The sequence below is a fragment of the Carcharodon carcharias genome, chromosome 3 (genome assembly GCF_017639515.1).
Source record: "Carcharodon carcharias isolate sCarCar2 chromosome 3, sCarCar2.pri, whole genome shotgun sequence".
NCBI classification, from domain to species: Eukaryota; Metazoa; Chordata; class Chondrichthyes; order Lamniformes; family Lamnidae; genus Carcharodon; species Carcharodon carcharias.
This window is the reverse complement of record NC_054469.1, coordinates 199,012,213-199,036,350: the sequence shown is the minus strand read 5'-3', so window position 1 is coordinate 199,036,350 and position 24,138 is coordinate 199,012,213. Positions and strand designations below refer to the sequence as shown.

Here is a 24,138-nt window from a genome sequence, read left to right as displayed (position 1 = left end):
AAGGGTCGGTCACAAGGGGACATAAGTTCAAGGTGAGGGGGCAGGAGGTTTAGGGGGAATGTGAAGAAAAACGTTTTTACCCAGAGGATGGTGACAGTCTGAAATGCGCTGCCTTGGAGGGTGGTAGAGGCGGGTTGCCTCACAACCTTTAAAAAATACTTGGATGAGCACTTGCCACGTCATAGCATTCAAGGCTATGGGCCAAGTGCTGGTAAATGGGATTAGGTAGGTAGGTCAAGTGTTTCTCACATGTCGGTGCAGACTCGATGGTGCAGACTCAATGGGCTGAAGGGCCTCTTCTGCACTCTGTGATTCTGTGTGTGATATGGCTGATCCAGTTCAGTTTCTGGTCAATGGTAACCCCCAGGATGTTGAGACTGGGGGTTCAGCGATGGTAATGTCATTGAATGTCAGGGGAGGTGATTAGGTTCTATCCTGTTGGAGATGATCATTGCCTGGCACTTGTGTGGCGCAAATGTTATTTGCCATTGATCAGCCCAAGCCTGAATGTTGTCCAGGTCCTGTTGCATATGAATACGGTCAACATTGTGCAGTCATCAGCAAACATCCCTGCTTCTGACCTTATAATGGAAGGAAGATCATCAGTGCAAAAGACAAGCCTGAAAGCATTTGCAGCCATCTTCAGCCAGAAGTGTCAAGTGGATGATAAAACTCAGCTTGCTCGAGGTGCCCAGCATCACATTTGTCAGTCTTCAGCCAATTCGATTCACTTCATGTGTTATCAAGAAACAGCTGAAGGAAGATCGTTGATGAAGCAGCAGAAGATGGTTGGGCCTGGAACACTATTCTGAGAACTCCTGTAGTGATGTCCTGGGACTGAGGTGGTTGATCTCCATCAACCACAACCATCTTCCTTTGTGCCAAATATAACTCCAACTGGAGAGCTTTCCCCCTGATTCTTATTGACTTCAGTTTCGTTAGGGCTCTTTGATGCCATACTCGATCAGTCAAATGCTGCCTTGATGTCAAGGGCAGTCACTTTCACTTCACCTCTGGAGTTGAGCACTTTTGTCTGTGTTTGAACCAAGGGTATAATGAGGTGAGGAGACAAGTGGCCTGGGGGAACTCAAACTGGCCATCAGTGAACAGGTTATTGCTGTGTAAGTGCAGTTTGATACGACACCTTCTATCACTTTGCTGATGATCAAGAGTAGGCAGGAATTGGCTGGGTTAGATTTGTCCTGCTTTCTGTGGACAAGATGTACCTGAAGAATTTACCACATTGTGGGGTAGATGCCAGTGTTGTAGCTGTACTGGAACAGCTTGGCTAGGGTTGGGTCTGGAGCACAAGTCTTCAGTGCTATTGGTGGAATGTTGTCAGGACCCATAGCCTTCCAATGCCTTCAGCTGTTTCTTGATAACACATGAAGTGAATCGAATTGGCTGAAGACTGACAAATGTGATGCTGGGCACCTCGAGGAAGCTGAGTTTTATCATCCACTTGACACTTCTGGCTGAAGATGGCTGCAAATGCTTTCAGGCTTGTCTTTTGCACTGATGTGCTAGGCTCCTCCATCATTGAGGATTGGGATATTTGGGGAGCCTCATCCTCCAGTTAGTTGTTTAATTATCCACCACCATTCATGACTGATGTGACAGGACAGCAAGGCTCTAATTTGATCTGTTGGCTGTGGGATTGCTTAGCTCTGTCTGTCACATGCTGTGTAATCTGTGAAAGATTTTGCACAGGATTAAATTTAGAGCACCCTCCTAGCACCTGGATTATATCAATAGAGATTTAACAGTCTCACTGGCTGAATGTGATTTGTTTTCCTCAGACAGCCTTTCTTTCCTTTGATGATAAAGAATAAAGATGACTGTCAGATGATTTTCTGTTCCACTTCCTTTCCTAGTATAGAAATCTGCAGATGTGTCCATGTCATGACTTAAAGAGAATCCAAGGAATCTTGTACAAACTTCCCTTTAATGACAGCTAATTAAGGTATTGTACAAAATATTTCAAAAGGCCCTAAAATTTCAAAAAGAGAAGCTGGCCTCCACCAAGATGTCATCCAGTTACATTACACAGTAATTTAATTGTAATCTTATAATCCAGATTTAGCCTTTCATCATATTTACCAGAATATTTCCAATGAATGACCAGAAAGATAGTCGCCTTTCATTTAAGCGTCCACATATAAAACGGATAGTAGCATATGTCAACCAAAAGATTATGATCATTTGCATTAATATCAATTTTTTAAAATGCTGGTTACAATGCTTTAAGTGCTCTATTTATTATAGGCAGAAACAACTGTATTTACTATGATATTGTATGAGTGAAGTGCACATGAATATATATATATATATATACTATATATATAGATCAATTTTATCCATTATTATATCTGTAAATATAAAAAAGGCAGGGAACTGCATGGCAGAGAAGCACTATACTCCCTTTGTATAAATCTATTTATAATTCCCTAGAAAATGAAATAGAACAAAAAAATCTAAAAAGTATTGAGTAAAGTTGGCTTCTATTTTGACGCCATGCCTGTCAATAATGATTCAGTTCCTCTGCCCTGGAGAAGGACCTGCTTATCATGAATCAGATTATGAAGCATGGCTGTTTAGTATTCATCACTGTTTAGTATTGATCTATGCTTTGGACGTGAAACATCAAAAAGATAGTGAAAAGACAGCCTTGCTGTGATTTTGTTTGGAGCAATAGAGAGGTCACTGGAGAGCCACAATTCCAGTGAAGAAAGGGGAAAGCAAGCTCTTTGTCAAGACTCAGGTTCAATATTAAAGATGTTTTTTCAAGTAGCAGTTTAGGGCATTGTGGATGCTGATGAGCAATAACCATACATAATATATATGTGGATATATATACAGCAATATCCACAGATACTGCCAAACTGCTAAGTGCTTCCAGCATTTTCTGCTTTTGTTTCAGATTTTCAGCACTCACAGTATTCTTCCATTTTATATTTTTTGGCTAGGATTTTCCATGCCTGATTGTGACGGGTGTGTTCGGTGGCGAAATCGGGGAATTTCACTTTAACATTGAAAGGCTGTCTTTTCACTATCTTTTTGATGTTTCACGTCCAAAGCATAGATCAATACTAAACAGTGATGAATACTAAACAGCCATGCTTCATAATCTGATTCATGATAAGCAGGTCCTTCTCCAGGGCAGAGGAACTGAATCATTATTGACAGGCATGGAGTCAAAATAGAAGGCACTAATTGCGTTTCCTGATGACGTAAGCCCAGGAAGCGATTGTCCAACCCCCACCAGTTAATGGAGGGCCCAATTTCCCACCATCGATCGTCAGGAACTTAATTTTAATAAATTTGTATACAATTATTGTGGCCACATGACAGAATCATACCCCCATGTCAAATTTAACTCCCACATTGGCAGGGTTTCAAGATGGCGTAATTTACAAATGCCTTTAAAAGGCGTGAACCTGGAGACCTCAACTTCAAGTGGAACTTGGAGGTGAGTGCACACAATGTTGCACAGTGCTCACGACAATCCCAGCGGCTCTGCAAATTCAGGCAAGGCAAGTGTCCGCAACTGCTTCTTCGTGGCTGGCTTGTGGTGCCAGGGAAAGGGTGACAATGCAAAGGGGGAAGTGGGAAAAAGCAACTACAGGGCAAGGACAACAGTGCAATGGGGGAAGTGGGAGAAGGCAACCTTGGGGCAAGGACGACAGTGCCGAGGGAATCATGGCAGCACTGACTGAAGTTTGAACAAAAGCACCTGTTGCGGGGGGTGGAGAGAAAACAGCTGGGGTAATGGCAAAACATGCCATTACCCCAACCATTATTAAGTGTGCACACTCAAGCAGCACTAATTCCTCACAGTGCCAACGATTGCTCCTCTACTATTAACCACTCGCGCGCACACCTTCAAACTCGAATGAATGCTATGGTGCTGCAGAACCATTGCACGACTAGGCAAACCTGAGGATCCTGTTGGGAAAGGTGGCCTTCGAACACTGACAGAGGGGTGCACACCTTGTCGCTTGCATTATATTTTAGTTGACATTGAAAAGTCACCCTCATGGTGCAAGCAAACCGCGAAGCCTTGGAATCTGAGTTAGGAAAATGCCTGCACCTGAGATGAGAGTTTAGGATGCAGTCAAGTGGCTGACACTGCCACCACTCAGTCATGTGGTGTGGGGCGGTGCTGGGTGTGGGCATGGTGAGGCATCATGTGCACTAAACATTGAGCATCCATGTGGTGGCCTGGACTCTCTGACATATGTTAACAGGTCTTGAGAGGCAGCCGCAGGCGATGACTTGACTAAGAGTGGCCCTTAGGAGACAATTGCTGACCCTTGCATTTTTCTCTTTGATACTACAGGGAGGAGACCATCAGGAACATGGAGTCTAGTGATCTTGCTGGTGATTGCTCAAAGGCAGGAGAGAAGGCGAAGAATGCAATGGAGGTGCCTAGCTTGCCAAAGGGAGGAGCAGAACACTGAAGACTAAGGGGCATGGCCTCCTCTGCATGCCAAGGATGAACCCCAAAGAGCCATCATTCAAAGGCATATCGCTAGACCCAGGATCAACAGGTGGTGCACGTGCTACTTGCAAATGAGTATGAACCAGTGTCGCCGAAGACTGCACATGTTAAGGAACTGGTCACGCACATATGCCACCTTCTGCAGGATTTGGCACCACGGGGACTTGGGGGGCATCCACTTCCATTGGTAGTTGAAGTTACAGTAGCACTCAATTTCTACGGCAATGGCTCCTTCCAGGGCTCCACTGGGGACCTTTGCAGGATCTTGCAAGCCTCCACCCACAAATGTATCCAAGCAATCATGCACGCCCTTTTTGCCAAGACACACAACTTTGTTAATTTCGACATGGATCAAGCAAACCAGGAAGCAAGAGTGCTGGGATTTGCTGAAATTTCTGGATTTCCACATGTGCAGGGTGCCATCGACTACACCCACATGGCTCTTAAATCTCCCTGGCAACAAGCAGATCAGTACGTGAACCACAAAGGCATCCCTTTCTCAATGTTCAACTTGTCTGCGACCATAACAAACAGATGATGCAGGTGTATGCAAGATACTCCAGAGGCATCCATGACTCTTTTATCCTCAGCAGGTCTCAGATCCCTGACTTCTTCCAGGGACCACACAGGATGCAGGATTGGCTCCTTGGGAACAAGGGCTACCCACAAAGGACATGGCTGATGACGTCCATGGGACGGCCTCAACTCCTGGTGAAAGAAGGTACAACAAGGCTCATGCTGCGACCCGGAGTTTGGTTGAGCACACCATTGGCATCCTGAAATTGAGGTTCCGGTGCCTGGACAGATCTTGTGGAACACTGCAGTACAGTCCCCAGAGGGCATCGCGTATCATAGTGGCTTGCTGCGAGCTACACAACCTGGTGATGCAAAGGCAGGAAGAGGGTGATGAGCAGGTGCAAGAGCTGCACGTTTCCTCCGATGAGGAGGAAGTTGAAGGGGATGAGGGTTATGAGGTCCTGGAAGGTCAGGGTGCAGGCGATGAGGCCATTACACTGGCCAGATGAGGCAGACATAGTCCTGAGACCCTCATTGTCACAAGATTCCAGGAGGATGATGACGTGATGCAGTGAGGACACTCCTGAAATCTTCATATTGCATCTGGAATCGTCTGACACTGTCTGGCTGAGGGCAGCGCACATACGCTCTGTGAAAAGGCTCATTTCATCGAGACGCTGCTGAGAAACAGCAGCCACATGGACTTTAAGACAACTTGCTCCTTTGGCAGGCTTCATCACCTGTTCCCTTCAACACTACACCTTCATCTTTCAGGAATGGTGTTGAGATGGGGGGGCAACCAACCAACCCCCCCCACACCGCCCCACCCCCCCCACACACACACACACACACACACACACACACACACACACACACACAAAGGTGCTGAGAGCACACAGAGAAATCACAGAACCCAGTTCCGCTTGGGTATGAGATTCTTTCAGCAAACGCAAGCCACCTGGAGGTGCTCACATCACGAATCTGGACAGTGAGTTTGAAGCTGAACAATCACTGTGCTCAAAAGGTTACACACTGCAGATGGAGTGGGGGGCCTGGACTCCAACTGTAGCCTTTGTTTTGTGCATGAAACAAGGTTTCACATCTGATTGACATGAACAATGCTCAACATAACAAGAAGCCATAGACAAAGAGACATTCTTGGGAGTGTATTTACAATGGTCAACATTAAGTACAAGTGATTAACACCCGTGCTCATGTTGTGCAACTAAGTCTTCTTGCTCTTTCTAACTCTGCTGCTACATCTTGGTGCTCCCCCGACATCCACAGCGGAGGTAGAGGTGGCCTGCTGACTGCTACACCCTGTTGTCTGTGATAGCCTTGGCAGGCGTCCCCAAGAGGGCTGAGATCTGGAGGGCCCCGGCCTGCTTTTGGAGTCTTGCTGTGTGGCAATGGCACCCTCCTTGGCCTCTGGAGCTGGAGCTGTTGGGGTCACAGGAAGAGGGGATTTGGATGGGCCGGACACTCCTGGAGTCACCTTGGTAGGTGACCCTGCTGATCCTCCTCCCTAAGGGTGCACAAGTGCCCCAGGCTGACTCCTTGAGAGGGTGGGGCAGCTGGAGTGAGCTTGAGATGTCCCACCCTCCTCTCACATTGGCACCGATGGACGTCTGCGAGTGCTTCAGCAATGCAGCAGTGCAAGACCAAAGTCCTGAACCAAGGTCTCCATGGTGGCCAACATCCTACCAGTGTTGACCTCAGTGCATTGGCATGCCGGCACTATCACCTCAGACTGAAAGCACACAGACTCTTCCATTGTGCCTTGCAATCTGAAGAGTGCAGTGGACATCCTTCCTGATGTTCCCGAGCTTGCCTTTGCAGCCCCAGCAACTGGGGTATGACCGAGTTCAGAGGCTCACCATCTGGCTCAGTTTTCTGGCCTCCAGCAGGTCCATGTGCTGTGGACCAGACAGTGCAATGTGCTCACCAGATTGTGATCCTGAAGCTACTCTAGAACTAGGTCCCACTCAGGTGTGTGGTGGAGGGTGAGCACTGTGACAGGTCTTCAATGTCAGTGTCTGCGGATTTCTCTTCTGTGGTGTCCTCGGGCTGGAGTTGAGGATCTGGCTTGTGAACCCCCTCAGCTGCTTCCCAGAAGAAGCACTCATAGACATCCATCAGTGCCAATGTGAGAGGAGGGCGGGACATCTCGAGCTCACTGTAGCTGCCCCATCCTCTCAAGGAGTCAGCCTGGGGCACTTGTGCACCCTTAGGGAGGAGGATCAGCAGGGTCACCCACCAAGGTGACTCCAGGAGTGTCCGGCTCATCCAAATCCCCTCTTCCTGTGACCCCAGCTCCAGCTCCAGAGGCCAAGGAGGGTGCCATTGCCACACAGCAAGACTCCGAAAACAGGCTGGGGCCCTCCAGGTCTCGGCCCTGTGAATGAGAAATAATTAGTGCATGGCAGGAGACTGCGGAACAGGGAATTCACTCACAGCATGGTTGTCTGATAGATGTTGCATTGCTGGATCCTCACTTGATTGAATGCTGCTGACCTCACCATCAGCACAGGAAAGGTCCAGATTGTTGTGAGCCAGCTCTATTTTCAAAGTTTGTGAGGACCTTGATGTTGGGCATTCCTCCATCAGTCTGCAATGTCTCCCTTTTGTTATGTGCCAGCTTACCTTGCATGTATACAGATGGAGAGAGTGTATGCAGGACGCCTGCCAGGCCAGATGAGAAGGACGCCTGGCTTTTGTGGGTGCTGAGTTGGTGCCATGGACAGGATGAGGATATGATCTGCATGGCAGATGAAGGTGTGTGTGACAGAGTGAATGGCAATGTCCCTTGAACTGGCAGTGAGTGAGATCCCTGTGGATGTGTGAGGGGTTTGTGAGTGTGTGAGTTGACAGTGATGAAAAGAGTGACTTACCCTGGCAGAACGGAGGAGATCGTTCATCCTCTTTCAGCAGAGTGGCTGTCCTTTCTTGCAGGATGTTGGCGCTGACCACCACTGCCACTGCCTTCCATTCTTGATTGGTAACCTTGCTTGCTGGTCTTTGCCCAGTGTGGGGGCAGAGGACTTCACAGAGGCCTCCACTGCATCCAGTAGGCGCTCCAGGGAGGCATCATTAAATTTGTGGGCAGCATGTTTCCTCCCTTTGGCAGCCTTAACTTTCAAGCAGCTTCTGATCCCTTAGAGAGTGCTAGCTCTGCACAGGGGCGCCCTTTAAATATGGTGTATGGATTACTTAAGGTCTGAAGTAATGCCGGGGTGGGCAAATCAGAGGCTGACCTACCAGTGATCTGACATGAAACCCGTGCCCTTGCATTTTTTCAACAAAGTGCCACATGATACTGTGGATAAAGCCACCATTGCCATCGGTGGGTAAAACACCGCTTTCCCCACCTGATATCAGACTTTGCTGATTTCTGGGATGATTCCACCCATAGCCTTAGCACATTATAGAATGGATAAATTATGTCTGCACAAACATGCTCATTATAAGTTGGGGGGGGCACTGTATTGCATTGGAGCTCATGCCCGTCAGTAAATAGACATATTTCTTCAACAGATACAGCCTCTCACTAGCTGTGTGATCAATTAAAATTTAACTTTTCCAATAGACAGTTGAATATAACTAATTATAACTATTGGAATTTATTTCTCGTGATCTTAAGTAACAGTGGTCTTCTGAAAGTGCATTGGTAAGGACGTAAGAAATTATGGAACAGGGACAAACCATTTAATCCATCAAGCTCATCATTTCCATTGATCAGGTATATGAATATTCTGTGGAGTCTACCTCTTAGTTAGTTACCTGATCAAAATGTCTGCATAATATTCACATGGTAATGAAATGAAATTGCAGGATAACCATTCATCTCTGCTATTTGTATATGAATCGGGTTCAATCAAAATATGAATCTTCCGGTGAAGTTCCATGATAGAGACAAGGAGTACCTGCATCATAGCTCAATTTTTATTTTTATTCAGATAAAGTAGAGAAACATATACAAGTGGGGATGGGGATAGAATTTCCAAGGTATATCTCTCCTTCAAAATCCTATGTGGTAAGTTTGTAATCAAAATATGTTTGTTTTTTGTCTTTTTTTCCTTTAAACTAAATCTGGCAAAGGAACTAACACTTCTTTATGATTTCTATTTAACTATATCTGAGCCAGGCACATATATCTTCCTTTAGGAAAGTTGTCAGGCACCAAGAGTACAGAGATTTACTAAAACGGTATCAACAATAAGAGATTTCGGTAATGTGGAGAGTCCAGAGAAGTTGGGATTGTCTGGAAAGCCGAGAAGGTTAAGGGATGATTTAATAGAGGCATTCAAATCATGAAAGGTGTGACAAGGGAAAAAGGAGGAACTGTTTCCACTGGCAGGGCAGGAAGGCCAATAACCAGATGACACACACAGATTTAAGGTAATTTACAAAAGGCCAGAGGTGAGAGGAGGTGAATTTTTTGTTACACAGTGAGTTATTCTGCTCTGGAATGCATTGCCTGAAAGGGTGGTGGGAGCTTCACTAGTAATTTTAAAAGGGAACTGGATAAATATTGGAAGTAGAGAAAATTACAGGGCCATGGGGAAAGAGCAGGGGAGTAGGACTAAATGGATAGCTCTTTAAAAGAGCTAACACAAGCATAATGGGCTAAATGGTCTTGTTCTCTTCTGTATGATTCTATAATTCTGACTTATGCAGAAATATAATTATATAATCAAGCAGTAACATCATCCACCCTGGAGTTTTTTTCTCAAAACAGACTTTTATTTGGCCAGTCTTTTATTTGGCCCACTAGAGGAGATCTGGCCTTCATTTTTTTTTACCTAAAATGACAGCATGATACAAGTATGAAACATCTCCAAATTCTAGAAAGTATGATATAAAATAAACTAAAAAACATTCATTTGACTATATTTAGTTTGGCAGCTTCTCAATATCACTTTGAAATGAAGTACTTTCAGCATTACTTCTGAAAGATGACCTTGTGACCATCATCATTTTGCCCAGAGATTTGAAAACCTCTGGGAAACAAGGATTGAATGTGTGAACACAACTTCTACATATTAATTATTTTAATGGTGCAGGTGCATAAATCAGTAAATAGCTGATTGAAAAACCTCATTTTGATTAAAAGGAATTATGAGTTGAATTTTCCCAGCCCTTTGGAGACAAGCTGGGGGGCAGGAGGGCTGCAATATGACGGGGTGTCAGGAGCGGACTCCAACGCCTTCCCACCACCATGGCAAAATGCCAGTGGCAGGAACCTTAGACACATGGCCGACCACTGGACGGCCAATTGCAGTAATTAATTGACCATTTAAGGGACACCTACCCACCCCCAAAGGCACCTTGCCCATGTCAGTACAGCCCACTGCTGTGAGAGGAGACCACCAGATAAATCCTGGCAGCCTCCCAGTAGTTTCCCAGTGGTCGATGGTGGGGGGGGGGGGCGGGGGGGGGGGGGGAGGAGTGGAGGGGGGAAGAGAAGTGGAGGGTAGAAGGTGGGGAGGGGAGAAGGGGGACCCTTTTTTGATAGGTACTATATGAACCACAGAGGGCCCTCTCCCCCGCCCCGAAATCCCCTAAAAAATCTCACCTGTCTTCATGAGCACCTTGTCATTGAGGAGCCCTTCTCCTGATGATCCAACATCAGCACCTGCAACCACTAGTGATTGGGCTGGCAGCACTGGGAGGTGCGCTGTCATCCTCAACTGGATGGCAACCTCGGCAGCAGCCTGTTAATTGGCCATTACAACAAAATGCCTCCCCAGCATCCTGCTGCCCGCCAGAGTGGAGTCATCTCCCGTTTTTGACCCCAGTACGGGACTCCCAGCTCATCCAAAAATTCAGTCCTATAAGTGAGAAAACAAATTTTCACCTCTGAGCAAAGTTATTTATACCCCACCTTATTTTACTCCCCACTAGATCCAATGGAGAATAAAATGGGGTGGGGTGCAAACCAGGCAGCTGATATGATCCCGTCAGTTTGCTGCCAAGTGGGTTAGGTTAAAATTACCCCAGTGTATTGTTCCTACCTTTGAAAAACAAATCTGCATGAATGGTGAAAAGAAAACACATCAATGAAGGTATCTTTGAGAGGTAGATCATATTTGCAATCAGCCATTTAGCGCATATTACTTCAAGTTTTTATGAACTTATGGAAGTTGGACGGTTAAGTTTCTTTAATCAGACTCATATCAGCAGTAAACTATCAATGTCGGGTCAGATTAGCGTGCTAAGATCCCAAATGTTCAAAAATGAGAACAGTACATTCTGTCCCACCATCCATAGTAATTAGAATAAATAAACCACTCAACAGTTTACATCCCTAGATCATCAGAGTTTGGGAGACTTGAGACATTTACCATCTTCTCAATTGTTATTGATATAAGCAGTAGGAAAGTATATTATATTAAAATTAGTATGCCTGCTAATTAATAGATTACCTTTACTTTATTTTCCTTCTCATTGTCTTCTACCTCCTTCTCCAAAGCAATCTTATCAGGATCATGAAGTAATTTTCTAGGCTTACTATCAGACGTGCTGGGTGTGAACTCCTCATGAACCATGTACTCTGGCAAATACCATTTAGGAACACTGTAAGTAAAGTGGCATTCAATTTGTTAATGCTGCTGCTTTTGAAATGGATGCATTATATTATATTCATTCCTATATATTTTGACAAACATCTGCTCTGTTTAACAATACTACTTTAGCATTGACACCAAATACTGTAGCTTAAATTTGCTCTGTATTTTAAAGCAATCACAAATTCTAAGTGTGCAATGAGTGATAATAATTTTGTTCATCAGCGTTAAGAAACATCTTTAAAAGGAAGACAAGCTGATAAAAAAAAGTTTGAGATCCTAGTCTTTATAAATGAGGGTACAGAATAAAAAGCAAAGTGGTAATGTGAGCCTATACAAATCATTGCTTTTGAGCCCGTACTTTCAGAAAAATTATAGAAAAATTGTGAAGAGGTTACAGAAGTAATTCACTAAAATGATGTCTGGAATGAGAGGCTTCAGTTTTGAATATAAATAAGGAGAAGCTATTTCCATTGGTCAATGAGTTAGTAACAGAGCATAAATTTAAGATTATCATCAAGAGAAAAAGAGATTAGGAGAGTTTTTTATGCAGAGGGTCATTAGGATATGGATTATTCCAATAAATAAAGAGTGGTGGAAATGAAATCTATAACAGCTTTTAAGAAGAAATGGGAAAATATTTTTAAAAAATAAAACTTTTAATTAGCATCTCAAAAAGGCAGAGCGATGGAACTAGATGGATACAGAGACACAATGGGAAAAATAACTTTCTATCAGTTTCAGATTTAAAATAACAATTGACTTAGCATCAACTGTACATGTAAAACTGTTCTTTAATTTCACTTCCGAAAGATCTAGCTTTCTTTAGGTTATGACCCCTAGTCTCCAACTTGTCAAAATAGTTTCCATCTAACCTTTCAGTTCCCCTTATTATCTTGAACACTTCATTTAAATTACCTGTTAACCATCTAAATTCCAGAAAGTATAAGTCTAGCTGTGTAACCTTTCATCAAAGCTTAACTCTTAGGCTGGAATTTTATGGCCTATTCACAGCGGGGACAGGGCCATAAAATGGAGTGAACCATTCTAAACTCCATTGGCTTCAGAGGGAACCTAAAATTCTGCTGCCGTAAAATTCCACCCTTAGAGTTCCAGATATCATCTCTACAAAGCCAGTTTATCCTTCCTAAAACGTGGTGCCCAGAACTGACCACTGTACTCCAGATATGGTCTAATAAGGGCTTTGAATAGCTGTAGTACAGGGACTCCTCATTTTAAGTGTCCCCTTTTAAAGTGGTTTCATTTTAAAGGGCTTTTTTTAAATGTCAGTGTTCCATTTAAAGTGCAGCGCTTCCCATTTAAACGGGTGCAAGCAATGTGATGACACCAACAAGGGCCCAACGTGATAATGTAATTGAGCAACCAGGCCCAATGATTCTGTGAACAGAGTCTCGCTTCTGATTGTCTTGGTGCCATTTTGTCCTTACTGTACATTCGGGGAACATCTTTTTTTGCTGCATTTTTACTAAACTAAAATTCATTTTTAAACTTTTTTTTAACTGTACCCTGTATCAGTTGAGGAACTTTGTGGATTTTGTTTTTGGGAAGAATTCTCTGCTGTACAGTGCAGATACTGTACGGTAGTGTAAACTCTATTTTTCAAATTTCTCTGCTGTTTGTATAGTACGTACCTGAGGATATGCTGTCAACTTCAGTTTTAAAAAGAATTCTTTACTGTACAGCAATACCACTCTGTACTGTACTGTACAGTATCTGTGTTTAAATTTATATAGTATTTCTGTTAAGTGATTTATTTTACTTTGCAAGTTATTTCAGCTAGGAATGCACAGCTCTGCACATATATGGTACAGTGTTTCAATTTTTACATTGACTTTTCTGGCAAAAATTGTCCTCAGGAACCTACCTCTGGCTTTAACATTGACTTCTATGGGAAACCATTCTTCACTTGAAGGGGTTTCACTTAAAGTAGCGATTTTCAAGAAGGCAACCACCACCTTAAGACTAACTGTATATCTTCTACCCCCTGGTATTCTAGACTTCGGTATAAATGCCAGCATTCCAATTTGCTTTACTTCTCATGACACCTTAATGATCGATGTATATGGGTCTCTAAGACTCTCCGGACCTCCACTGTTTCACAATTTACAAAGTACTCTGATCTACCCTTTTATGTCCAAAGTGGATGACTTTGGTCACATGCCTACATTGAAATCCATTTATGACACTTTTGTCCATTTACTTAATATATCAATATCTCTTTGTAGTTTTACATCCCATCTTCACTGCTGACAATACCGCTTACCGCTTATCTTTGTGTCATCAGCAACCTTGGATGTGTGGCTTGCTATCCAGTCATCAAAGTTGTTAATAAATATGGTGAATCAGATACCAATACAGATCCCTACGGGATATCACAGGTCACATCCTGCCAATTTGAGTAACTGCCCATTATCTCTCCTCTCTTTGTCTTGTCACTTGCTCGATTTCCCAACCATGGCAATAAGTTGCCCTGAATTCCGTAAGCTTCAGCTTTAGCTAACAGTTTCTGATCATAGAATCATACATTGGTTACAGCAAAGAAGGAGACCATTTGGCCCATGATGTCTTGGATTTTCACTCCTCACTACCATTTTCCACTCTGGTTAAACTTACTGGTCATTAGCTGCTATGTTTATCCTTCCACCCTTGGTTTGAACAAAGCTGTAACATATGCCAATCTTCAGTCATAGGAACATAAGAGTTAGGAACAGGATTAAGCTCTTCAAGCCTGCTCCACCATTCAATAAGATCATGGCTGTTCTGGTTGTGGTATCAACTCCACTTTTTCATCTGCCAACCCCCCCCCCACCCCACCCCACCCCAATCACCCTTGACTTGCCTGTCTATCAAAAATCTGTCTAACTCTGCCTTGAATAAATTCAATGACCCATACTCCACTGCTTTCTGGGGAAGAGAATTCTGCATACTAATGACCCTTTGTGAGAATACATTTCTCCTCATCTCTGTCTTAAAAGTTGAACCTTTTATTCTTAAACTGTGTCCCCTGGTTCTAGTCCTCCCAGTATCTACCCTATTAAAGCCCCTCAGGATCTTATATGTTTTAATAATATCACCTCGCATTCTTCTAAACTCCAATGGGTATAGGCCCAACCTGTTAAATCTTTCTTCATAGAATAAGCCCTTCATCCCAGGAATGAGTTGAGAGAACCTTCTCTGAACTGCTTCTAATGCAATTATATCTTTTATCAAATATGGAGATCAAAGCTGCACACAGTACACCAAATGTGGTCTCACCAATGCCCTGTACAGCTTCAGTAAAACTCCCCTACTTTAATATTCCATTCCCCTTACAATAAATGCCAATATTTCATTTGCCTTCCCAATCACTTGCGGTACCTGCATTTTACTTTTTTTGAGCTTCATGTACCAGGAAGGTCCCTCTGTACAACCAACTTCTGCAGTCTCTCTCCATTTAAATACTATACTGCTTTTCTATTCTTCTTCCCAAAGTGGACACATTCAGATTTTCCCACATCATACTCCATCTACCACATTTTTGCCTACTCACTTAACCTGTCTATATCCATTTGCAGATTCTCTACCTCCCATGGCCAACATACTTTCCTACCTATTTTGGTGTCATTGGAAAATTTAGCTACCAGACATTCGGTCCCTTCAACACAAATCATTGATAAAGATTGTAAATAATTGAGGCCCCAACACTGATCCCTGTGACACTCCACTAGTTACAGCTTGCCAACCCAAAAAAGACCCATTCTCTGCTTCCTGTTAGCTAACCAATCCTTTATCTATGTTAATGTGTTTCTCCCTGCAGCATGTCCTCTTATCTTGTATAGTAACCTTTGTTGTGACACTTTATCAAATGCCTTCTGGAAATCCAAGTATACCATGAGGAGGTGGTGGCGTAGTGGTATTGTCACTGGACTAGTAATCCAGAGACTCAGGGTAATGTTCTGGGGACCTGGGTTTGAATCCCACAGATAGTGAAATTTGAATTCAATAAAAATCTGGAATTAAAAGTCTGATGTTGACCACAAAATCATTGCCGATTGTTGTAAAAACCCATCTGGTTCACTTTAGTGGAAATATATCATTTTAAATCTGCCACCCTTACCTGGTCTGGCCGACATGTGACTCCAGACCCACAGCAATGTGGTTGACTCAACTGCCCTGTGAAGAAGGGCAATTAGGAGTGGGCAGTAAATGCTGGCCTAGCTAGCAACACCCATATCCCAGGAACGAATAAAAAAAAACATATCTACCGGTTCCCCTTTATCCACCTGGCTTGTTACTTCTTCAAAAACCTCTAATAAATTAATTAAACATGATTTCCCTATCACAAATCCATGTCGACTCTGCCTGATCAAATTATGATTTTCTAAGTATCCTGTTATAACCTCCTTGATAATGGATTCTAGCAATTTCCCTATGACTTGCCTGTAGTTTCCTGCTTCCTGTCTCCCTCCTTTTTTTAAATAAAGATGTTACATTCAATGTCATTATCATCATTAAATCCCCCACTATCAATATCCTGGGGGTTACCATTGACCAGAAACTGAACTGGACTAGCCATATAAATAGTGTGGCTACAAGAGTAGGTCAGAGGCTATAAGTCCTGCAGCAAATAACTCACCTCCTGACTCCCCAAAGCCTGTCCACCATTTACAATGCCCAAGTGTGATGGAACAGTCTCCACTTGGCTGGATGAGTGCAGCTCCAACAACACTCAAGAAGCTTGACACCATCCAAGACAAAGCAGCCCACTTGACTGGCACCCCATCTACAAACATTCACTCCCTCCACCACCAACACACAGTGGCAGCAGTGTGTACCACCTACAAGATGCACTGCAGGAACTCACCTAGCCTCCTTAGACAGCACGTTACTAACCCACGACTGTTACCACCTAGAAGGACAAGAGCACATGGGAACACCACCACTTGGAAGTTCCCCACCAAAACACATGCCATCCTGACTTGGAAATTTATCGCCATTCCTTCATTGTCACTGGGTCAAAATCCTGGAACTCTCTCCCTAATAGCACTGTGGGTGTATCTACACCACATGGACTGCAACAGTTCAAGAAGACAGCTCACCACTACCTTCTCATGGGCAATTAGGAATGAGCAATAAATTCTGGCCTAGCCAGCGATGCCCACATCCCGTGAAAGAATCAAAAAAAAATCAAGGATGACTTTAATCTGCACATAGATTGGGCAAATCAGATACGCTGGGCCATGAGGTTACAGATAGTGGTTGTGTTCAATTATGCTGCTGCTGATGCCCCACAGCACCTCATGGATGCCCAATTTTGAAATGCTTTATCTGTTCAAAATCTCTCTCTCAGTCCTCTCATATCTAAAGAGGATTGAAAGATCATGGCCATTCCCATGGCAACTCCTATCTTTACTTCGCTTAGTATCCTTGGGTGCATCTCATTCGGTCCTGGAGTCTTTTCAAATTTAGGTACAGCCAGCCTTTCTGATACCTCCTCTTTATTATTTTTTAGCCTGTATCAACCAGCTCCTCTTTCACTACAATTTTGGCAGCATCTTCTTCCTTGGTAAAGACCAATGCAAAGTATTCACCTAGTACTTTAGCCATGCCCTCTTCATCCATGCATTTATTCCCTTTTTTGTCCCTAATCAGCCTCACCCCTTCTCTTACTACCCATTTACTATTTATATGCCTATAGTGGGCTTTTGAATTCTTTTATATTAACTGCCAGTCTCTTCTCACACATTCTCTTGTTGTCTTATTTCCTTTTTCACTTCCCCTCTGAACTTTCTACATTCATCCTGGGTTTCACTTGTATTATCAATCTGACACCTGTCATATGCACACTTGTTCTGCTTCACCTCACTTTCTATCTCTCTTGCCATCCAGGGGGCTCGGGCTTTGATTGTCCAACCTTTCCCTCTTGTGTAAATGGAACTCGACTGTACCCAACCTATCCCCTTTTTAAAGGCAGCCTATCATTCCATTACATTTTTGCCTGCTAATTTTTGATCCCAATTTACCTGGGCTGGATCTGTTCTTACCCCATTGAAATTGGCCTTCCTCTAATTAAGCATTTTTACACTACATTGCTCCTTTCCCAAAGCTATGCTAAATCTTATGATACTATGAAACCATGATCATTGTTCTCTAAATATTCTCAAACTGACACATGGTCCACTTGACACACTTCAGTTCCCAGAACCAGATCCAATAATGCCTCCTTGTTCGTTGGGCCAGAAACATAATTCTCACTTCATAAATTCTTCCCCCCTCTTCCCTTTACACTATTAAGATCCATGTCCATATTAAAATAATTAATGATACCCAGTCTATAATTTTTGCACCTCTATGTAATTTCCTTGCAAATTTGATTTTTTATATCTTTTTCACTGCTTGGTGGCTTATAGAATACACCCAGTAATGTATAATGGTACCTCAGTTGTTTCTTAACTCTAACCAAATAGATTATGTCACTGACTCTTCTAGGACATCCTCTTTCTCCAGCACTGTAATCTTCGCTTAATCAACTCTGCCATCACTCCTCCATTCTTCCCTTCCCTATCTTTCCTGAACATTTTCTATCCAAGAATATTTAATACCCAGCCCAGTCCTTTTTTAAGTCAGACCTCCATTATCACCACTTTTGGATATTCACTAATGAGGGCCTTCATTGAATGTCTTCTGGAAGTCTATATAAATAAAGTCCAAAGACATTCTTCTGTTCACGACTTTAGTCACCTCTTCAAAATATTCAATCATGTTCATCAAGAATTGCCTACCATTTACTTACTAATCCATGCTGGTTCTCTCTGATCAGCTGGAAATTTTCAGAATTCAGTCACTGTATCCGTAATTACAGCCTCTAATAATTTCCAGTCAATAGATGTTAGGCTAACTGGTATATAATTCTATAATTTATATCTCTTAAACCTCCTTAAACAGCAGAATGGCATGTGCAACCCAAAGGAACAGTTCCTGAATCCAGAAAACCTTGAAAGAATATAGTTAGAATATTGGCAATGTTATTATCTACTTCCTCTAAAAGCCATCTGGTCCTACAAAATTGTCACTCCTTTGTGCTATTATTTTCTTCACATACTTTATGAACAAAGCACCCTAACAGCCCAGGATGTCCACTTCATATGGGTGGGTAGATGCTTAAATATCACGCTGCTGTAAACACCGGAAATTGCAAAATAATGTGATTGAGGGCTAATTTTAATAGAATCAACTACCAACTGCTGTCTGTTTCTGATATTAGTATAAAATTGGATTGGAGACTAAATAGGAGAAAGTCTGTAGCAGCAGATGTGTTCCCATTTTTCCAATCAGTTACACCCACTTTATGTCTGTTAATCAAGCATCATTGAGTGGAAAACCTACATAAGCATCTCTACCAGGATAATTGCATTGGCTTTTTCTTTAAAATCCTGATGCACCTGCTGCATATTTCCAACATTTTATGATTTAAATTTCACATTTTCAATAAGTAACTCCTTTTTAGCTGTTAATTGCTCTTTCCTAGTCCTCGTGTTTTTTATCTGTTAATTTTCTTCTTTGAGATTTCCCTCTTCCACAAAGAAAAGATAAAGGCGTAACCTTGCTAATTGCCACTGCCACAATAAGTTGTGCAAGAGCAGCCTAGAATGACTGCTATGTTGTCATTCTTCTGAACGTGCGTTTATTAAAAATTGTACTTTTTCACATAACTGTCTGAAATAAAGCAGTTAATATTAACACAATATTTATCCAAATATTAGACTTTAACCTTTCTTTCTATCCAAACGATGCTAATGTTTCTGAATTCACAATTCAATATCAAAGATTGTACACAGAAAAATACATATACTTACTCCTTGTTTTTGGAAGATGGTGGTGCATGCACAAACCATTCTGGTTGTGAGCAGGGAACTGGGGGTGACTTCCTTGGAGGAGGGGAATGATGCTTCAGCAAATCTAGTCATTTGTGAGAATAAAAAAGACTTTTAGTTTGTTTGAAGACCAAACAATTAAATAAAAAATGAGAACACTACTTAACATCAGAAATGTTCTTCGACAACAAATCAAAATCTGGATTGTACACTTAGGCATATTGGATCATCTGAACACAGTGATTACAGGAAAATTAGCTGGAAAGAGCTATACATCTGTAAAGAAACATGCTGAATTTTTCATCCATTAAACTAACAGAAAGAAGATTGAGTAGGTGTTCTTCCTGCTTGATGTTTCTCTTTTCGCTATCTAATATTTCACTCTGTTTAAGCCCAGGAACACCAGAACTTTCTTTTTCAGCTATTAAAATGACATGCGGCACATCTAACATCAGGTTGCTCCTTGACAGGACCTGGTGCCATTGAAAGAGGTTGGCAATCACATGCAGCTACAAGCCGAGGAGATGGCAGCTATGTGTTAGTCTTCCAAGATCAAGGCCTTCTGACTGCTAATAGAGAGATCAGTGGTCAAAAGGCCCTGACTATGACAAAATATTTGGAGTGGTATTGGAAATTAAATTATCCTTACTTGCCTGACTTTTGCCTGGCACTGCACCCCATTGGAGATCATAGTGAAATGTCAGATATATGAGACAGGAGGCTGAGAATTTTCCCTCCTGCCTCATTAGCATGGTTGTCTACATTAGAATAGTGACTACACCTGAAAAAAAGTACTTCACTAGCTGTAAAGCACTTGGATGCCCTGAAGTCAGGAACAGTATTAAATAAGTGCAGGGAATTATTTTTTTCTTTCTTTCAATAGGCTTAAGCCTGCTTTAGGTGAAGGCCCAATCAGTAAAATTAATATGCTCTTTGAAGGGAGGTATGGTGAGTGGCTTCAAAGTGACAAACCTGGTGACAGAGCTTGGAATCATATCAAACCTCTCTGTCAGATTTAGTAACAGATTTGAGCCAGGTAGGTCCTTTTAATAATTGACCTTCTGGTGTGACTCAGTAATGGAACCTGAAGAGGCAGATCTGCCACTGTGGAGTCTCGATTCTACGTATGTGGCCCAAGAAAACCCTGCATGACAAGGCCCCAGGGGATAGGGAGTTCTAACTGGGAAAGGGTCGGGGGGAGAGGGTGCAGTTTATTCAGTTGGCTATATGGCTGGCATGTAGTTCAGAATAGTGCCAACAGCATGGCTTTGATTCCTATTCCAGCTGAGGTAGACTTGGGCCTGCTTCCTCATCCTGCCCCTGAGAATGGAAAGCAATGTCAAACCATCACTGACAAAAACTGCCAAGAAAACGGCACAGAATGAAGTATCAGCAGACAATAAACTAAGAATTTAACTTTGGGCAGAGAGCACACGAAAAAATGAATGAATTGGAAAAGGCAGTGGGTAGCAACTCTGGTAAGCTGCTCATTTTCAATTGAATAAACTCTAAAAGTGTCCCTGCACACCCCTGGTGCACCTGAAGCCTTGATTCTGTCAATGTTTGTCTAAGTTCTCTGGACTCAGGCAAGTAGCATGTATCCAGATAGTGTCTGCAGTCCATATTGGGAACAAACATAATGGGGTGATTTTTTCGAGATGCTTTAAGCACTAAAGAACCTTCAAAATGGAGTCTTAAGTGAAATGTGGGATTATCCACATTTATCGCACAATGCCATCTTGGTGAAGGAGTTGAAGCTTGCAGTAGTAATGCTGTCTGGATGATCATTAAGGGACTGATTACCACTGAAATTGCTGTTAGCACTCGTTAAGAGGCTGCACAGAATTTTGGTAGTTGGCTTGGCCAATGCTTGGCTAAACACCCTCTCTTAACAGCGACCAGCTGATTGGGAGTAAACAAGTCCTTGCAAAAGACTTTGAGTGCTACCGTTCACTTGCTGCAGAGATTTGAAGAGAACTTTTTGAAACACATCTGGAGATTTTCTGGGACACTTTGTCCAGAACTTTTTACGAACATTTACTGCAGAAATTCTCTGAAGATTTCACCGAAAAGGAGTAAGTGCTGTGTTATAGGACACCTTACAGCAGTCACCACGAGAAAGGAAGTACTTGGTCACATGTATTAAGCTAGGATATCCTTTGGTCTGCAGGAGGATTAGGAGGAGAATATTAGGCCGGGGAGAGCAGAACTAGCTGCTGAAGGAAAGGGAGACAGGTGGGCCTGGATTTTTACTCCTGAGTCAGGAACACAGAGTCAGAGAAAGTCCTGACTCTGCAAATCCAACTCAGGAAAAAGTGCCCCAGACGGTCAGAGTTTCCTTCTGGATAGGTGGATGCTAATGAGAGTTGGGCCTGCTGCCTCCAAAATCAGTACCGAGGCAGCCACAGGGTCCGCCAGGTGCCAAGGCCAGCTGTATGAAAGGCTCCGGCATTTGGTCCCAGCTGTAAAAAACACAAGAAAACAAAAAGCAGCCTTCAACCCCTTCACCACCCAGACACTCCCCATGCCCCATCCGTGTCAATTCATGCCACCTCATGCCCCTCACCCACCCCATGGTCCCTCTTACCCTCCATGCCAACCTATGCCCCTCTACCCACACCCCATGGTCCTTTATAGCCCCTATGCTAACTTAAGCCAACTCATGCCAACCCATGCCCCCCAAGGCCATTACCCTTTGCCCTTTCATCCTCCATGCCAACTCACCCAGTATTCAACATGGGCAGATCTCAGGAGCCATGTTGAGATAAAATAAAATAGAGTTCTAAATGTCTATTGCAGACTTTATTGAAAGAAACACTGTCATTCATAAAAACCCATTCAGCGCATTTAAATTCCTTCAAATACTTAATCCCATGTAAAAGCAAACATTTCATCGAAGTGTTTAATCTTTTATAAAAATGAGCATTTGTATTCATAGTTCTACGCTAAAGACTATAATCACTTGGAGCTATCAATCACACTGTGAACTGACAGGCACCCGACTTTGATAATGATAAGTTGTGGATTCAGTCATGTAGCACAAATCTTATAATGATAGCTCTCAGGCTTATGTCAACAGATAGAGTGAAATAGCAAGCACTTTTTTTAAAACTGCAGACTTTTTTTAGTTCTAAAGTTTTTTTTAATTCCAATTGAGTTTATCCACTTTTTACACACATTCATGTCTAATCCTAACAATTCTAAAGGGCACTGGACCAATCCCAAAGGGCACTTGATCCCTCCCAAAGGGCACCTTACCTCTCCCAAAGGGCACTTGACCTCTCCCAAAGTGCACCTTACCTCTCCCAAAGAGTACCCGATCTCTCCCAAAGGGCACCTGGACCTATCCAAAAGGGTACCCTACCTCTCCAAATAACTCTGACAGCTTTAGACCTTTTCCTCAGAGGTCTAAAGCCCATGAGTCATGTTTTGGGCATCTCACTAATAAAAATTGGATCTGTTTGAAGAGAGCTGCACTACTCAATGTGCAGCTGCCTCTGTGAACCACGGACATGAAAACTACAACCTAACCTCATTCTCCAACCCACCCCTTCCCCCAACCCTGCCCCAATAACTGTGGCAAAAATGGTTGGTGCCAGGTTTTGACTAAGCTGGTGACCTTCTCCCTCCCCATGAAAATTCAGGTGCTAGGCTCTTTCCCCTTTGCGGTACAGGGCATCCCTTCTCTGGATCTCTTCCACAGAACCTCCAGTGCTGTGTCCAAGTGTTTCCACCAACTCGGCCCTTGAGCCATCCTGAAATGTGCTGCTATGTGTCAGCCAGCACACTCCACACCTTCAGAAGAAGTGAGTGAGTGGAGTCCATACATGTTGTTCCACAAAAGTTGTGTTTAATTGGTGCTTGAATGCTAAACCTGCAGGTGTCCATTTTAGCACCTCCAGGCAAGTTCAAATTATGGTAATCAGCAATTACACCAAAATTGCATGCTAAAACTAGAATTTCAAACACAGGTGTCTTAGTAGTACTGCACCCACTTAGCGCCTGTTTCATCCTTTAACCAAAATAACTCCTAATAGGTCAACAGATGGGAGGCAAATCCTCAGTAACTGGATTTAGACATGCATGCATTTCAGACATCTAGCTGAACAAAATCAATTGGCTGACTTTTACTTGCTCTGTGTTTTCTCTTCCTTTATTTCATCAGAACCCCAGGTTTTGTTACAAACTTGTAATATCGCAATATGTTTCAGTTATTCCACATCCTTGTATGTATACTGAAGAAATCCATGTATCTAAACACTGACTGGTTAGTTAAACTTTCTGGACCTCCCAGCATCCCATATTATATCATGATACTGGATATCAGGTTCTATGCTGAGTTAATACCACTTAATACAGTAGCACGCTTGATTTAATAAAGATCGCTCATCTAAATGGTTCACTTATCTGATTGGGGGTGTTTCTGAAACTGTTCAGATAAACGACATCTCATTCTATTTGTGTTTTTGTGCCTCTGTGTATACATGGGAGAGAGATTTTCATGCAGAAATTATACTTAAATATATAAAGGGTTAAGAAGGATATTCTTGTACTGAAGAATCAAAGATTCTTACTTGCTGCATCAACCTACATGGATTATTTCCATTACTATTATTTTAGTTTCAGATTAATTATACAGCTTTATTAGTTGCAAAGTGCAGCCAAATTTAAACACTGCTCT

The 24,138-nt window shown here is 42.8% G+C and overlaps 1 protein-coding gene across 1 annotated transcript in view; it reads right to left on the bottom strand.

Annotated features, from left to right (window-relative positions):
• The window catches only part of LOC121276541 (uncharacterized protein C7orf57 homolog), a 148,408-nt gene that overhangs the window by 102,919 nt on the left and 21,351 nt on the right, over window positions 1–24,138 (bottom strand). The window contains exons 3-4 of the mRNA XM_041185077.1: window positions 19,440–19,542; window positions 11,443–11,593 (exon numbers count right to left, since the gene is read on the bottom strand). Coding sequence (XP_041041011.1) covers window positions 11,443–11,565 — 123 coding nt within the window. The 5' untranslated portion in view covers window positions 11,566–11,593; window positions 19,440–19,542. The remainder of the gene's footprint in view (window positions 1–11,442; window positions 11,594–19,439; window positions 19,543–24,138) is intronic.